Here is a 19,249-nt window from a genome sequence, read left to right as displayed (position 1 = left end):
GGTAATGTGTTAATAATTTCACACATAAGTCGCTCCTGAGTATAAGTCGCACCGCCGGCCAAACTATGAAAAAAACTGCGACTTATAGTCAGAAAACTACGGTGAGTATTTATTTTTATTTAGACAAAAACATTTGGGAAAGTATGATCATATACTGTAATATTTTGCAATAATGGATACTATTACAGTTTAAAAGGCATGCAATTTCATGCAGTACATATATATTTTTCTGTCAAAATGGAAACAATCCATGATATTTAGTGAGAAGATATGAAGTACTTTATTGAGTTTGACACCTAAGCGCTTGCATAAGAGAATGATGGCTCCTCGCTTGTGTGGTGGGGCCACTTTTGCTTAAGACACTCATAGATGATTTTTAAGCAGCCTTCAAGCACTCTGTGGACAAAAATGTTGTCACCACCATAAATGATTACATTTGAACTGTTAATGTATCTGCTCTGTTTCACCTGGACTCTAGACTTGCGTCCTCGCCACATCGCTTTTTAAAGTATCGGCTGGTTTTGCCTGCCATATTTTACAACGCTAAAAAACATAAACGTTACTCTGACACAGAGGAAACTTTTTAAACACGACATGCTTGTAATGCTTTCTTTGAGTTGACCTTGTACCAGTCAATCTGTACCCTCATGTTAAAAGAGAAAATAAGCAGATATTAACAGTAAATGAACAAGTAGATTAATAATACATTTTTACAGTTTGTCCCTCATAATGTAGACAAAATAATAGAATGATAAATGACACAATATGTTACTGCATAAGTCAGCAGACTAATTAGGAGTCTTTGTTTGTTTACTTACTACTAAAAGACAAGTTGTCTAGTATGTTCACTATTTTATTTAAGGACTAAATTGCAATAAGAAACATATGTTCAATGTACCTTAAGATTTTTAAGTTTTTAATTTTAGTTATCAAAATACATTTTGGTACTGGGACAACCCTAGTGTATATACATATATACACATATTCATATTTATAATCGATATATATATTGGGGTTGTCCCAATACCAATGTTTTTGTACCGATACCAAAATGTTTTTCGATACTTTTCTAAATAAAGGGGACCACAAAAAATGTCATTATTGTCTTTATTTGAACAAAAAAAATCTTAGGGTACATTAAACATATGTTTATTATTGCAATTTAGTCCTTAAATAACATAGTGAACATACTAGACAACTTGTCTTTTAGTAGTAAGTTAACAAACAAAGACTCCTAATTAGTCTGCTGACGTATGCAGTAACATATTGTGTCATTTATCATTCTATTATTTTGTCAACATTATAAAGGACAAACTTTAAAAATTCATCGTCCTCCAGTGATAACGATACTATAAGAAACGTACTTTATTCTCTCGAGGTTGCGGGGGGTGCTGGAGCCTATCCCAGCTGCACGAGGGCGGAAGGTGGGGTACACCCTGGAGAAGTCGCCACTTCATCGCAGGGCTAACACAGATCGATAGGCAAAATTCCAAAGAAGTGCAGTTCCCCTTTAACTTAACAGAATACAAATAGACATATTTCTTTACCAGGAGTATGTCCTGCCCTTATTAAAAGAGAATACATTCAGTGTGCAGGTCTCCAACTTTGAGATATTTGTTTCACTAATACTTTATTGATGAAGGAGATCTCAGTGAGGTTATTGTCATTATGCAATGTTGTGTCATTTATTATGAAGAAAAAGCATCACACACACTCATAGCACATCCATCCATCTATCTTCTTCCGCTTATCTGAGGTGGGGTCGCGGGGGTAGCAGCCTAAGCAGATAAGCCCAGACTTCCCTCTCCCCAACCCCTTGGTCCCGTTCTTGCCGGGGAATCCCGAGGCGTTCCCAGTCCAGCCGGGAAACATAGTCTTCTAAACGTGGCCTCCTAACGGCTACTACTCATAGCTCATTTAAGTGACAGGCCACTAATAGTTTGAAGCCACATACCTCCTACAAAAACTGGATGTGTGATATGAATGAGGACGTGTGCTGGACCTCGGACCAACTGCACTCAGTAAGGAAACAAACAAGCAGAACACTTGTATTTAAACTCTTATACTGACAATACTGCTCGCTGCGTGCCCAGTCAAAACTGCTGTGTGACGTCACCATTGACCTTTTTCTTTTACAGGGCGCACCAACATGAAAACAAAATAATGGGCTTACTTCAATACTGGACAAAGTGCGTCCCTTGAAAGCTCAATACGGAACGTGCACTTTCGTTTCTATATACGGGCCGATTTATTTTTTGAGGGACGTCTACACTCTGCAAAGTATGTGAAAACACCGTTTAAACATCACAAAATGCCACAAATTCAGTCAGCCATTTAGAATATTCCTCTCCGAATACCTTCGCCCATTTTGGGAGATTGACATCACAGGAGTAACGTTTCTGCACTCTGACAATGTTATCTGATCAGTCATACTGGAAATACGCAAACATTGGAAATATATTTGGTGTTTATCATTAACAATCCTTATGTAAGACAAGAACACACACTTTTTTTAAGCATTTGAAATCCTAATTAAATAGCTAACAATTGAGTCAACAGATGGAGGGTCCTCTGTTGCGTTTATTATACTCCCACTAAAAAGATTCCATGTTGTGACCTGAAAATTAATCAAATACGAGTGATGTTGTTATCATAAGCGCCAATGCAGAAGGCACAATTTTAGCGACGCATTGATAGCAGTGAGCTAATGCTAGCTTACGCTGCTAATGTGGACACACTAAAAGTAAATTCTAGATTGTAATTCATGCATCTCTCACCTGCTAGTAGACAAATGTGTCCATGGTCTGACAGGCTGGTCCACTTTCACATACACCAAGATGGCCAAATAGACCCCACAAGACGCTTCTTGCAGGAAGTTGTTTTTAAGCCTTTGTGAGGATTGCGATTGAATCTTCATCTGAACGGAATTATGTGAGCATCCTGTAGGTCCCAGCAAGATTGGAACTATTACAGTAAGTGTTGTATTCTGGTTTGTTATGGTTAGTTTGTATGTTTAGCACCTAGCACTGCTGCTAATGCTATAGTGTCACAATGAAACTGCATCCATCACTAGCCTTCTAAAACTTATTGCTCATCTTCTTTGTGTTCGGGCTCAAAAACGTTGTTGGCTCTCACAAAGTCTGCTTGATTAGCATTGTTGTTGATGGGGAAGGGATCTGTGGTTCCTAGCGCACGTCACGCAATCATGTGACTGGCTTCTTCATTATCTCTCAAAATATTTCGGGAGTCTTTGTTAGATTGATACTATTTTGACCATATCTATGTATGGGCAAACTTTGGAAGTCTTCTGTTGTCATAAATCAGATATATATGACAATAGCTTCAATATGGAGGCAACTCTCCTGGTACTTTAAAGCACAACAATTAGCAATCAGCGACAGACCTTACCTCAAAACACTTTTAATTTGGGGCACTCCTAAGTTAAGGTACCGTTTATGTAAAAAAAAACAACTAGTTGATAACTGTATATTTACTTCAATGGTGTATATTTTTTAAAATGTGCCTGTGCAGCTGAGCAGCGAGATTTCGTGGGTGTGGACCAATCGGGGAAAAGACTGTTGTTCATGGCCAATGAGGTGGATCTGGAGGACGGGCTATCAATCAGGAAGTCCCTCTTGAAAAAGTAAGTAAAATAATAATATGATAAGTAAGTACTTCAACTAGTTGAAATATATATATATATAGCACATAGACGTCTGCGTTACTGCATTTCCCTTCAATCGGAGAGCAGATGTTTTTGTTTCTAATCAGGCTTTTGGGTAACATGATGTGTGAGATATTTGTTACAGGAAGGGAGCAGCGCCAGCTAGGTTTTCATTTCCTCATCCTAAAATGCCGGTTTGCGCGAGAGTGGTGTTTTGGGAGCTCGTAAATACTTCATGGAGCCAAAGCCACTGTAAATTCTGGCAAATGTGAGAGGGCCTGAGCAGCTGCTTGCAAGCTTTCTTGCACTGGAAAGTCTTCAGCCATCATTTCTTTCACTTGCACAATCTGTTCACAGAAATGCTTCCCAATCGCACACAAGTCCATCCAACGCCCCCCGAGGCTAGATATTCTTCTTTTGTCATGCTATGGAAACCCTTTAGGCCTGTTATGGCTTATATTCCAAGTCTTCCAATCAATTATTCGTACAGCACATGTCAAACAAATACAAGAGGAGAGTACAAATTTCAAACGGCGGCAATATTTCTAGGTAAGGTAATCACACAATAAATTCCAGCGTTGTGGATTTCTACGAGTCACCTGTGGGTATTTGAAGTGTAGTAGAACTGTTTTATACATCAGTTTTTATCTAGCCACCGGTCTTTCAAATGTCCCATTGAGCTCATTGAATACTTGTGAACGTTTATAAACATTCTGAGACTAATAAATATTGTGACAAATGTTTTTTTATATAAGCAATAGGAATATTTCTTTGATCGCTTTTGAGAATCTTAACAATTACATTGTCATTTTTAGATGCAAGAAAAGTACTAAAACAAAAAAATTTCTCCATAAAAATGTATTTACAGTACTTTAAACAAATCACATTAAATGCTATGTTAACAACATATTTGACTACATTGTTTGGGGGCCACATTTTCAGAAAGCTAAGAACTGAGGGACCAGTAGGGATGGTAATCGAAAACCGATTTTTGTTCAGAACCGGTTCCCAGTGTATCAATTCATTGGAATCGCTTGCCGTTTTTTTTTAGCGATTCTTCCGGGTGGGGATGACGTCATTACGCAACATACCGAGCGACGTCAGATCACAAATTGGCGGAACAAACACTAACATTGTACAAGAAAAGACTGCAATAAATAAAAGGCTGCTATTTCATCAAGAGGAGGACATACGAGCAACATTTTGAACACACAGAATGCAATAACTATAAATGAAAGTCGCTTCCATCTCATTCCAGCAGTAGTAACGCTACCACGATATCTGAATATCACGTTAGCACTATTATTTGTTGAATTGAAATGAATGCCTTCTCATTTAGATAAGCATGACGAGAGACAGATTCTGACTGGTCCGAGGCGGGCAGTACTCGCCCCAGTTCACGTCTGCCGCTAATCGAATGTCGCCGAGCAGCGACTAAGTTTGTGGTCAAAAGTTTGCATTTGTAGTCAGAGAAAAGTTGTATGTTTTCCTGCAACCAGATTTTCTCAGTCATTATATTATTCAGGTGAAACTCATAAAATTTGAATATGGTGTCCATTGATGTCAGCAATTAACTTAAAATGTAAAACTAATCTGTGATATTAACTCATTACATGCAAAGTGAGATATTTTAAGTTTTTATTTGTTATCATTTTGATCATCGTGGTTTACAGTTTTTAAAACCTTACATTTTGTGAGATTTTTAATTCAAAGTTTTCATTAATTGTAAGACATCAAAATTATAACCAATAAAGGCTTGACATATCTCACTTTGCATGTAATGAGTTATTATCACATGTTACTAAACCGTGTGTAATTTGCACATGATTAATTCTACAGAAGCATATTAATTTCTTAAATTTAATTTATATATATATATATATATATATATTTTTTTTCTTCCATGCTACATATGTGCCTCTTGAGTCCTCACTTTAAGCCATGTAAGAACATGTTACCTCTTAACTAAACAATATTGATCCTAATCCACCCTTTTTTCTCTCTTTTTTTTCCCAAATGAAAATCGGAAAGAGAACCGTTAAATAACCGAATTGTTAAACAGAATCTAAAGTAGAATCGGAACCGGAAAAATCTCATCAATTCCCTTCTACCTTCACTTTGTCTTATTTTGTATATTCCAGAGAACCAGTGTCCTCTACAGGAGACATGTAATTGTGGACCTTCTGCAAAAAAGCTAGTCAAAGATTATCTCTATAGCAGCACTCTAGTGTTTATAAGAATCTGCTGCAAGAATGTGAAAAAGCAGAACCTGCGGGCCAACACTTAAATAGCCCAAATGATTAAAAAAAGAGAGGATCTAAAATGGAACCTTGAGGAACACTATGAGTATAACTAAATGACTACTGATTGCATCTGAAGTAAACAAGCTACAGCAACACTTTACTTGCATATATAAATCTAATCCCTTTTTATTATTATTATAAATCACATTACAAAAAAAATGTTTGACTGCCAAAAAGGAGAGGACTTAAAGGGGTGCTTTGACGAACACCTCAGTTATGTAAATCCCAAGTTTGGAGCCCAGTGTGCTATGTTTATATTTATGTTATGCAAGGTTAAAATGTCAATGCAAGGATCTGATTATGTGGTACAAGTTCCTCACCCGTGTTTTAGGAATTTGCTGCAAAAATGTTGGTCTCCCAAGTTTTGAAACTGACCTCGGGGGCCAGTTATGGTGTCACTCTCGGCCTGTGAGCCACCAATTGACTAGCCCTGTGCTACGGTTTGCATCCAAGAAGTGCACTGTATTTGGCCTTAATCGGTCATAGACCAAATAACCCACAGTTAATGATCTTGTTTAATGAACTTATCTTAACCATAATACTTGAACAAATATTAGTAAAATTGTTTCAATTATTATTATTTGTATATATATATATATATATATATATATATATATATATATATATATATATATATATATATATATATATATATATATATATATTTTTTTTTTTTTAAATTTATTTATTTTAATTTTTTTAATTTTTTATTTTTTTAAAAGATCAAGTCCATTATCTAGCTGAATTAACTGATAAGTCAAACCTTGTTTTCATTTGTAATCAATTAAAAAAAACGTTCGATAACAGAAGAAATGTAAATCTAATCCGTCTGTTCCAGATACCCAAAATTATTACCACAAAACACATTTTATAGAGAATACATGTAGTTTTACAAAAGAACATATGCAAATGACCAATAAAATGGTTAAATGAACATTTTTAACATCACTTTTATCTTTATTAAAAATGCATGTTGGCATGACACCTTTGTACATTACTACCAGTTGTTTCTTGAATTCAAAAGTGTTTCTCACCTTCTTTATCAAAATGTTGGCGCTAGCAAACTTTCTTGGCCTCATGCTGCATTATTTAGCAGTCACACACAGGAAAAAAAATAATCACAGATTTGGTCACAAAATCCGAAGAATGATCAGTGGGTAAACAGACTAGTTTGTCACGCACAATCTTGGGCTGTATGATAACCAAGACGGCATACAAAAACTAAGGTACAATCTTGGGCCGTACGAAAACTAAGATTTGACTGTAAATTCTCATTAGCCACTTGAAACAGATATAGGGCAAGTTAAGATGTTCACTTCCTGTTGTAAGCGTCATGAGTGAAGTGACCTTTCAAGATTGTGGCTCTAGAAGCACGCTTGCATCTGTTTGCAATGAGGCCACAAGACCTAAAAACCTAATCAGCTCACAGGCTGCACCTTCCAATACAAGAGGAATTCAGTGAATGCAGACATGTATGTTGTAAATGAGGTATTCATCACTTCCACCTTTTGTTATATTCAATGGTATTTAATTATACAATATTCAAGGATTCATGGTGTATGTATATATTGAAATATGTATATAGATATTTAAAGTACATCATTGAACAAATGAATGAAATCGGAGGATTTAGGAGGCTTGATTGCTCAAATCTGAGAGTTGGCAACCATGTCAGCCAACCCTTCCATTTGTTTATTTTTACCAATTGGCCCTCAACCTTTTTATACATGTTTATTTCATTATGTAATACAGGGAAAGATCTATCTCAGTTTCCGGATCATCAGCATGCCAGAAAATCCTTGTTCCACCAGCAGTAGACCATCTGTGGCTTAAGCTGAGACTCACAGTAAAATCCATTAGAATATTTTAGCATTGGGGGAATTCTAGGCATTTTTATAACTAGATAGCCGTGTTGGCTATACGGAGACAAGCTGACTAATGAGGGTTTTAACAGTCATTCCGCAGTGTCTGAATCACCTTCCAACTAAACTATACATCATACTGTGTGTTTTAGAGCGAGCTGTGGCTGAGAATTGTAGTAGAACTCGAGTCATTAAATAAAGCTGCCTAGGGACAAAATACCTGACAGCAGCTCCTGTCACACTTTTCCTTTTTGATTCAGTACAGCATAGTGTTTTTCATCTCAGGACTGTAGAAATGAAAACTGACCACATTCTTTGTTGATTTTGATATACGTTTGATTGTTTGTCATCATAAGAACACCTGTTCATAGTATCAGCCTTACACAAATCTGTGATGTCACGGTGTCCACCTGGGCAATGTCTTATGAATGAATACATTGAAGACACCCACAGAGTAGGTCTTTGTCTGTGCGCGCACACATGTGGTTTTACACTTTCCAAAAATACCGTTACATAGAGGAACACACGCAGTTTGATTGATTGCATCTGGTTGTCAAATATCTGTCGCCGACAGATCCTCCTGAGTTGCACTTGTCAAACAGCTAAGAGGTTTTTGTTTTAATAACAAACTTCAGTGGACAGCATATGGCAGGGCTATTCAACTTGCGACTCAAGGGCCTAATCTGACCTAGGAATGACACCATTAGGTTCAGTTCAACACTTGTTTGCAGCAAAGACTCCAGTGCTCCTGTTGTACAAAGGAACTTAGACTACTATGAACATATAGGCAGATCTTTGCATTGACATTTTAACCCTAGGATATAGAACCCTGGGCTCCAAACTTGTGATTTATACAACCAAGGTGTTCCTCAAGGCACCCCTTTAAGTCCTCTGTTTTTCATTATTCGGGCTATTCAACTGGTGGCCCACAAGTTCAGTTCAAAAAACTTTGGAAAGACTCACATTTTGGCAGAAGGTGCGTTGCTCTTTTGACACAATAAATAGACCAAAATCAAATGTTCCATCCAAGCAATTCCTGTAAATGTAGAACCAATGAAAAGTATTTTACACTTCAATAATAATAAAATGCTCATTTACCACTAAGTTGACAATAACTGTATAATTGTAATGATTGCAATGTTAGAGTGCAGTCATTTCAATCCGACCTTGTGTTGCTGCAGTCATTAAATAGTAAATGGTCTGTATTTATATAGCGCTTTGCTATACTTGCAAGATATCCAGAGCGCTTTACATTATACATTACATTTACACACTGATGGCTACCTTGCAAGGCGCTGAACAGAGGAGCAAGGAGTGTGAAGTGTCTTGCCGCGAATAGGACGGCAGAAGCTGGATTCAAACCAGAAACCCTCAAATTGCTGACACGGCCACTCTACCATGAGAGCCACGGCACCCCGTTAAGTCGAATGTGCCAGTCCTGTCTTTTGTTGAGCCGCACAAAGTGTTTATACTGTAAGTATGGCACTTATTACACACCAGCTGTTAGATTGTAACGTATACATCTTAGATGTAGTTTTGATTGCCAAGTTGAAATCGCCATGTAAAATTGCTAATTCTAATCAGTAACATGTACTGGCATATCCAATGTAAATTAACATGGAACTAGTGCATTTTGAAAAACAGAGCCTGACTTCTCAGAGCTTTCTATCAGCCAACAAAATTATTAAAATAATGTCCCGTGTGATTTTACGTAAATGGGTACCCGGTATGGAATAAGGTCAATACCTATAAAAGTCTAAACTAGTCCTCTGCTGGACTCCACTTTGCTTCAGGGTGCAATTGATCAACAATAAAGATAGCATTTTTCAAATGAATTGATTATTTTCATTCTTTGTGCAAATACATGCTTGTGAGTCCATGCGCATGTTTGCATATGTAGTGTTTCCACATTGGTCTACTAGTTTTTGGTATTAGAGATATTGTGTAAAAGTACTTTTTTTTTAATGTTGTCAGCACAAATATGTTGCGGCCTTCCGACATAATTAGTGGTAATGCTTTGATCTCAGACGACTTGTCAAGTTTGCAAACATAGCGTATCAGTCATCCTAAAGAGTTACGACTTGCCAGACATTCTTATGTTCTGTTTGTAAATCAAAATCAAGGTTTTCGTGTCAAAGCATCACTGCACAGCGAACCACCATGTCTGCTTTTCATTATTCTCTGCTAATTGGACACAGACCTTTTTAAATCAATAGCTTCCAACCAAAAATAATCTAAATATATATCTACAATGTATATTCGATTTGTTGTCCATTGTAAATGCTCTGGTGTTTTCTGTTTTAGAGAAGGGAAACCCTACTATGTTGTTATTTTTATGATCCAATAATTGAACAGGCAGAGTAAGAGGAGCGTTGGTATGGAACAAAGGGGTGAGGGTGGATTTGTTTATTGAAGCCTGTAGGATGACTTGGTTTTCTTTGGCTCTGGCTTGGTAAATGTCACGTGTGTCACGTTTATACATGTGCAAACTCCCCACTGACACCCGGCAGATACCTCGTGGTAAAAAGGCCTCTACGGTAGCTGATATGAGACAACAGACAGATATGACCGCTCTTTTAACTTTTATGTCTGCTGATAGCTGTGTCTGGCTTTCATCATCTAAGCCTGCCCAGCCTGCAAGACAAATGGGTAAAGTAAGAGGAATGGTATTGTATGTGAAGTGTACTTTGCAATTCTAGGAATTTATATGATGAAGAAATTCATCTAATCTCTGAATTCAGCATGCCCACTATGGAAAGATCATATGTTAACATCAAGCCCTTTTCCACGTGAAACTTTAAGGCCCTGGAATATTTAGTTCCTGAAACTAGGCTTCTTATAGACCACTCGTTTGTGTTTCCACAGCATTTTTCAGGCTGATGGCGTATATTTCTACATCGATGCCATGTAAATAAACAGGCAACATTAGGTCATAAATCTTTTTACTCTAGTGTAAGTAAATATAATACAAAGCAATAAGATAGAAAGTGATATTATTAAAAAACAAAGTGTAGCAAATATTTCATAAACCGTTAGACTTTTGTCCCCCGTATCCAAGTCAGAAAGCCGTCCCCTCAGTAAATGAAGAATTCATGAGGTCCTTATGATCCATTTCATCTGTAAATGGTGTTTTTGCCGAGATGGAAACACCAACATAACAGATTTAGCCTTTGCATGGGGTTTAGGTTATTAACTACATAAAGTGTGTGTCACTGACTACTGTTACAGCATGTAACAAAGTAAATATTGAACATTTGATGTCATTTACATTTGTTCCACTCATTTACTGCCTATTCTACTTCACATTTATCTTCAAACCACAAGTGAGCAGCTGGAGGCGCCGCTTTGAATACTTAATATTCCTCTGTAAACATGTTTTAAAAAGTATGTCCATTTTTCTAGCTTTAAATACAAGTATGTCCACTTGTCGTAGATTTGCGTATCGAAATGAAGCTTCTAAAATTTCATGAACTGCATTAAACTGCAAATTTGTTCAAATCCTACGGCTGAGAAAAATACTGCAAGATTGTTCCATTCATCAGCCTTCTCCAGATGCCCCACAAAAGTTCCTGCAACCAACTCAAAAGTTAATTCTCTCTGTTTTTAAGTCTTCTGTAATAGGGTAATAAGAAATAAACAAGTCGACCCGCATACTGTAATGGCGGATTACATTTCGACTCCAAAGTTTTAGGAACGCCCCAATTGTGTTCCACCAATCAGCGTTTGACAGCACAGCCCACCCCTCAAACGTTCTTGCAGGAACTTTCCAAAGTTCAACCCAGTGACAAGGGACCAAATTAGTTCCTGGTAGAACTTTATTTACAAGGGTAGTTTTTGGTGAAAGCAAAGAGGGTATTTCATTTAAAAAGTTCCTGCAGTGGAAAAGGGCCTATTGTGGAACTTTGTGCTTATTATGCGGGATTGGCATTTCTTTTGACAATAGGGTGAGTTTTTCAATCCATGGTTGTATGCATATATATTTAGTTTTTAAAATACATGTTTTGGGGTCAACACTGAGATTTAAAAATCGGTGTTCCAAAATGCTGATTAGTTTGAGTAGTGCAAGTGTGCCAGTCTGTACCCAAGCGCAACACAAGTGCAAAAGGTGGGCTTGGCACAGGGCAGACGGTCCTGGGTTCAATCGGGGTCTTTCTGGGTGGAGTTTGCAAGTTCTCCCATATCTGCGTGGATTCTCTCCGGGTTCTCCCCCCTCCAAAGACATGCAACTGGGGATAAGCTGTTTGGCGGAATATACTCTTTCTTGCGTGCCCCCCGATTTATAGTTCTTCCGTGGGGGGGGGGGGGGGGGGTGATGCCAGACTTTTAATTATTAAAAACACTAAGGGGCAGTGTCTCCAGAAGGAGCAACTGTAGCTGTTGTTGACTAGATACTTCCATTCTGTGCCGAATTACGTCAACTCCTGAACTAATCATTCGCCATCATCAGTTTACTTTTAATGGAAGTTTTACTTACAGTAAAAAAACAACTTTTGAACGACTCGCAGCAGAGGACGCTATTATTATCTGCAATGCTTTTTGGCCATTCGGGACATGTAATTGTAACTAAAACGGTTAGATAACCACGTGCTGGTGTTGATCTCTATGGTCATGTTCACAGTTCACAAATGTTTCTAAGTATACCGCGCCTGAAGATTATTGACGGAGAACGAGAAGTGTTGTGTGTTTGAGAGAAAAAGACGTGTCTGCACAAGAAATAATGTGTCTTAATCGAACCTGTTGTTAGCCCAAGATTGACAATAAAAGTTGAAAAGAGTGTCGTATTTTGAGTTCTTCTGGGCTCAACAACAACACAATACGCTGAAAAACGACGCATACAGTAATTATTTTTAGAGCGCACCGAGATATAAGTACACAATATCAGTTGTCATGCAATTGTTTAATCACTGTTGTTTCATTTAATTCAATAATGTGTGCATTTCAAGCACAAAGTCCGCCCACCTGTGTTCAGGAACCCTCCTCGCCAAAAACGGACCAATCACAGCTCTGGGTTCTGCGTCGCCGGCAACGCGAACATAGGATTTTTGGGAGATGCACATAGGCCATAGGCATGGGAAGGGGGGACGACGCCAGAGTTTACACCAGGCTTAAGTAGACCTAAAGGATGGGTGTGCCTAGCACAATTGCTCATGCAGAAGCACACAGGAGTCGACCTGTTAGCTAGTTGCTACTGATAACTGCCAACTCACATAATATAAATAAACAGACAGACTTGAATCATCCAAAAAGTCAGTAAAGCAGTGGCAAGATAGTAATGAGTTGATGTGTCTATCACTAATGCTTACTGTCCCTGTGTCTCTGTCCTGCAGACATCCAAGGATGCTCATTAAAACAGGCCTTGTGGACGCTCACCTTTACTGCATGAAAAAGGCTGTGGTGGACTTTCTTACCGACAACAAGTGAGTTGCACACTTATTTATGTATTTTTTTATCGCACTTTTGCAGATACAGGTTTAAGAAAATACATTCCATGATTTGCATCTACTCAGAGGTATATATGAACTATATGTTGGATGATTAAAAGTCATTGAGCTCTAAGGGGTTACTGTCACAAACTGAGGAGGGATTTGTTCAGCCTCTTCTTAAAGGCATGAATACTGCTTTATGTAATGTCTCCAACAACCACAGGCTGTTCCATATTGTAATAGCTGAGTGGAGAAAGCTCCCGTCGAGGCATTTGGTGTTTGACTTTGGGATTTCCAGGGCACGGCTTGGTAGTACTCTCCGGGTGATAGGACCTAAGATGTAGGCTGCTTTAAGACCCGCAGGACAGCTGGGAGTGTGCATTTTATAAAGGGCAGTTGTTGCTGCATCTGCTCGTCATGTAAACAAATCAGAAGCTTGGCATTTACCTTCTGATCTTAAATGTTAGCTTTCAGCTATTCAAAATGACAGACGAGCAGAGCCACAGTGCCCAGACGTGAACACTCTTAATATGAAGCAAATGTGAAAGAGGGTTACAGCTTTGAAAAGTCCTGTTAGCAGGGTGTTAATTTGTTTTACAAGGTGTCACTGGCTGTAAGACCTTTAGCCTCTGAAGTGGAGCCGTGTCACAGTTGCTCCGCACCAAGTGGCTTCAGAAAGGATCAAGTGCGTTAAGGAGGTGTCTTCATTCAATAGAAATTTTTTGATTTGTTCACTCCAAGTATGATTGTGTAGTGCTCAAAAGATAATATTAATCTCTATTTGTTCTCTCCTTCGATGCAACACGTCAAATCAAATAATTAGTTTCAACATTGTTGTTTTATTGGATGGTGTTTGGTAATTCCATAATTGTTTCAACGACAGTTCTCCGCAGAGCTTAGTCATTTTAAAGTAAATGTGCCAAATGCTGCTGTTAAGAAGGAACATTGTAAAAGTAAGAATGGCAGTGTGTAGCTAGGATGTCTCTCTGTCTGGAAATATATCAGAACGTGGTCAGCTGGTTGTAGTCACAGCAAACATCAGTCCTTTGACCGCTGGGCCAAAAGACACACGGGCAATGCTTTTCCAAAGCCAAACATTTTTTCAAACCAGCTTCACAAAAAAAATAATGCTTCTCTTGATCCAATCCCTTTCCAACACTAATCCCACACGGCCAAGTCATTTAAATAAAGCAACAATTTGCCAGTTTTCACATCTTTATATTCAGTCACTATGTATATTTTTATTTCACTCTTTTTTGCTCCCTATGTTCACTCTTTCTCTCCCTCCACCTTCTTCCTCTGTTCACTAAAAAAGAAATGGACAGAGTAACTGTTGTTTTTCTCCTGTCATTCAGATGGAAATTCTAATCTCCCTTTAAAGTAAGGGAGAGAGTGAATGGGTGCAAGAGGGTGTTGAAGGGAAACACAGCACAGTGCATACAAGACTAAAAAACTACAACAAAAGAATACCTTAATGTTTTTGCAGAAAAATATTTCAGCTTTACAAACTCATAAAGTCACCATAGAAAAATGGGTTGATAGTTCTAGTCATGTATTATTTGTAGGAAACATGCTTGAATAGTGTTGCAAGTGTAGATTTTGCAGTACACTACATTAGGGGTGTCATAATGCAGACACCATTGGTTCATGTCAAGTAGGAGTATGTCAACAAATGTACTTTTGCTTTCAACGTTCATTTGACATGTAATACTACAAGGAGCCCATGAGCAAAAAAAATCATCACTGTAGTCACTTGTCATTGTTAACATTCTGTAACTATTTTCCTCCTTACTTACTCTAGGGCTATTTCATCAATCCGTGGTGAGCTAGTACCATATCTGGTGCGCAAGCAGTTTTCCAAACCGAGGAACAATCCAAAATCCAAAGATGACACTGAAGAGCAGAGCCAAAAGAAAAGTGACAGTGGTGAGCATCACACACAAAGAGCAACATTAATGCTGCTCCAAAAATATTGAGTTGCATCACATTTCCCTGCGTGGAAACCAGAAAAGTTACTTTGATGTTTCTCATGAACTAAACACCCAAATGACCGCCACAAAGTGTTGCATCGTCTTGAAAAGTATAGCACAGGAGATCGACAAAAATTGATTGGATTCATACCAGTTGTGATTTTTAATGTCGACTTTTTATTTACTCAGTTCACCGCAATCCATCACAATATAAAAACAACCCAAATATTACCATGGAATAAGGTTGCATAATATCCATTTTATACATTCTAACTGTGTCCTGCAAAGCCAATGCACACTGCTAACTTCCCTCCACAGTGCAGAGTCACTTTTAAGTCAACATTTGTCGCCTCCATGGCGGCAAAACATTTCTTACATGTAGGGCTTGGGCGATACGGACTAAAACTGATACAGCGATAACTGATAATGGTCTTGACATTTTTAAGTATCAGTAATCAGCATTGGTATGTCCAATACTGCCCCTGTGACTACTTGGTATTGGGTCCATACCCAAATGTGTAGTATTGCCCAAAACTAATGTAAAGTATCCAAGCAACAGACAAATAAGTGTTTATCACATCTTATTAGAAGTGTAGATAGAACCATGTTGAAACAGAAAGTACCCGACTATTAACAGAAAATTCGCAAGTAGGTTTTTAATAGTTTTGACAAAATAATACAACCAGAAATTATGCAATATGCAGCCAAATTAGGAGGCTTTGTAACCCGTTTTAGAATGGTTTTATTATCAATTAGATACCAAATAATATCCATCCATCCATTTTCTACTGCTTGTCCCTTACGGGGTCGCGGGGGTGCTGGAGCCTATCCCAGCTGCACACAAGCGGAAGGTGGGGTACACCCTGGATAAGTGTCCACCTCATCGCAGGGCCAACACAGATAGACAACTTTCACGCCCACATTCACACACTAGGGACCATTTAGTATTGACAATCAACCTATCCCCAGGTGCATGTATTTGGAGGTGGGAGGGGCCTATCCCCAGGTGCACGTTTTGAGGTGGGAGGGGCCTATCCCCAGTTGTATGTCTTTGGAGGTGGGAGGGGCTTATCCCCAGTTGTATGTCTTTGGAGGTGGGAGGGGCCTATCCCCAGGTGCATGTCTTTAGAGGTGGGAGGGGCCTATCCCCAGGTGTATGTCTTTAGAGGTGGGAGGAGCCTATCCCCTGGTGCATGTCTTTGGAGATGGGAGGAGCCTATCCCCTGGTGCATGTCTTTGGAGGTGGGAGGAGCCTATCCCCAGGTGCATCTCTTTGGAGGTGGGAGGAAGCCGGAGTACCCGGATCCAAATAATATATTGTGATATATATCGTTATTGCAGGAGGCTGTTATATTAAATCGATTAAAATCGATTATAAAAATAGTTGCCGATTAATTTAGTCATTGATTCGTAGGATCTATGTTATGCGCATGCGCAGAGGCTTTAAAAAAAAAAGTTTTTAATTTTTTTATTTTTTTATTTTTTTAATAATTCTTTATTTATAAACTGCAACATTTACAAACAGCTGAGAAACAATAATCAAAATAAGTATGGTGCCAGTATGCTGTTTTTTTAGAATAAAATACTGGAAAGGATAGAAATGTAGTTTGTCTCTTGTATCCGATTATTAATCGATTAATCGAAGTAATAATCGACAGATTAATCGATTATCAAATTAATCGTTAGTTGCAGCCCTAAATATATATATATATATATATACATACATACATACATTAGGTCAGGAAAAAACACAGAGACTATTTCATCCCTACAAGCCTGTTTCGCATGTTTCCCTGCTTTTCAGGGGATTTTATAAATAAAATAAAATCCCCTGAAGAGCAGGGAAACATGCGAAACAGGCTTGTTGGGATGAAACATGTTTCGCATGTTTCCCTGCTTTTCAGGGGATTTTATAAATAAAATAAAATCCCCTAAAGAGCAGGGAAACATGCGAAACAGGCTTGTAGGGATGAAATATCCTTTGTGTGTTTTCCTGACCTAACGTTCCGCTCTACCCCAGTATTGAGCACTGTATAACGGATATGCTACAGAAACCTCGACTATATATTTATATGAAGGCATCAAAACTATGAATGAACACATGAGGAGTTATGTACTTAACAAAAAAAGGTGAAATAACTGATAACATGTTTTATATTCTAGTTTCTTCAAAATAGCCACCCTTTGCTCTGATAACTTTTTTGCACACTCTTGGCATTCTCTCCATGAGCTTCAGGAGGTAGTCACCTGAAATGGTTTTCACTTTACAGGTGTGCCTTATCAGGGTTGATTAGTGGAATTTCTTGCTTTATCAATGGGGTTGGGACCATCAGTTGTGTTGTGGATGAGAAGGTGTGTCCAAATGTTTGGCCTGTACTGTATATATACATATATATATATATATATATATATATATATATATATATATATATATATATATATATATATATATATATATATATATATATATATATATATATATATATATATTTTCATATTTTTATATTTTGTTCAGACTACTAAGCTTTGCTCTTTTAAGGTTTGATTTCTGTTTCCCTTTTTAATGTAGTCTTAGGTAGCAAACTGATTGTTACTTAATCAATTTAGCTCTCTGTCTTCTCAACAGAGCCTTGTTAATGTCAAAACAAAGTTGTTAGTAATCAAAAATGATTTTATTCATCCATCAATAATCAAGCATGTTTCATAGTATCAGTAATAATGGCTGCTTCACCGGCCTCCCTTCCCAGAGCTGCTCATCTCATCACGCGACGATCCTCTCCTCCAGCTGTCTCAGGAGCGCTCTTGCTGGAACGACCATGGCGGCGACATGAGCGAGGCTTACCACGGGGGAAAACTTCGTTGCTACGTTCACATCATGGACCAAGGACTTTGCTACCGCGTCAATACGCTTGCTGCATACATCGAGGCAAACCGCCTGGTGTGTTGCATGTGCTACAATTGTATGCTGAAAGGTCACCCTCTTGATTATTCTCATTCACGGACTGTTTTCTGTCTGCTTGCAAGGCTCCAAAACTTTTGTCTGAAGAGCCAGCAGTCCACGCTTCTGCTGTCATTTCGGAGAGATGTCAGGTTTGTCTCATGTTTCCTGGTCTATTGAGGTTGTGCTAATTGTCCTCCGATGAGTTGATATTACACTTTGATGACCAGTGAACACCTAGTAATGTTTCTGTGTACTATCATCACTCAGATGGGATCCGACAGCATGATCGGGGCGCTGTGTCAGATCGCGGATAAGACTTCCATAAAGAGGTCTACTATTGGAAGCTCCACCACTATTAAAGAGAAGGTGAAAGTGACCAACTCCATCATCATGCATGGGGTTACCATCGAGGAGGGGTAAGAGTACACGCCTACATACCCCATTTTTATTTTGTATTGAAAACACAAATCCATATTGAGAAATAATTCTGCCTTCAAGGCATCTTTATGGTTTAGGCTTTAATTGTAACCTCAAAGTTTGAAAGATTCAGTTGGTACATGGTTACTTTGCTCAATAAGGATTTCAAAATACAATAAGTTCTTTTGTCCCTTTTTTTGCTCAGAGACTAATAATGCCCCCAATTTTTACTTAAAGGGCCCTTTTATGCAAAAGCAACTTTTCTTACCTTTTGGTACCTGCTGTTGTGTATTTGGGATATGCATAAGTCCTGAAAATGTGAAATCAAACCGCATTGCGGGGATATTTCGAAAACAATCTTGCCTTCCTTTATACATTCGGTCCGTTTGGAATTTGCACAGCCTTTAATGTCCTATATGGTATAAATGATTGTCTTGTAGTCAATAAGCTCCTTCTTTTTCACAATTGTGTTATTTCAGGGTAGACTAGGTCATACATGCACACCAATCCATGTCTAATCAATCAATCAATCAATCAATCAATTTTTATTTATATAGCCCTAAATCACAAGTGTCTCAAAGGGCTGCAAAGTAGCCTTTAGTTCCAATTTATAGCTGTCAGGAGACAGATATAAAGTGGCTCGAAAACCATCTGTAAAACATATTCTAT

At 38.2% G+C, this 19,249-nt stretch overlaps 1 protein-coding gene across 1 annotated transcript in view; it reads left to right on the top strand.

The window, feature by feature from the left end:
- The window catches only part of eif2b3 (eukaryotic translation initiation factor 2B, subunit 3 gamma), an 80,262-nt gene that overhangs the window by 38,342 nt on the left and 22,671 nt on the right, over positions 1–19,249 (top strand). Inside the window, exons 5-10 of the mRNA XM_062022877.1 lie at positions 3,532–3,643; positions 13,157–13,246; positions 15,054–15,178; positions 17,970–18,160; positions 18,247–18,312; positions 18,431–18,579. Coding sequence (XP_061878861.1) covers positions 3,532–3,643; positions 13,157–13,246; positions 15,054–15,178; positions 17,970–18,160; positions 18,247–18,312; positions 18,431–18,579 — 733 coding nt within the window. The remainder of the gene's footprint in view (positions 1–3,531; positions 3,644–13,156; positions 13,247–15,053; positions 15,179–17,969; positions 18,161–18,246; positions 18,313–18,430; positions 18,580–19,249) is intronic.

This window comes from Entelurus aequoreus, linkage group LG16 (assembly GCF_033978785.1).
Source record: "Entelurus aequoreus isolate RoL-2023_Sb linkage group LG16, RoL_Eaeq_v1.1, whole genome shotgun sequence".
Classification (NCBI taxonomy): domain Eukaryota; kingdom Metazoa; phylum Chordata; class Actinopteri; order Syngnathiformes; family Syngnathidae; genus Entelurus; species Entelurus aequoreus.
Note: the sequence above shows the minus strand (reverse complement) of the source record. Positions and strands in the feature narration are given on the sequence as shown.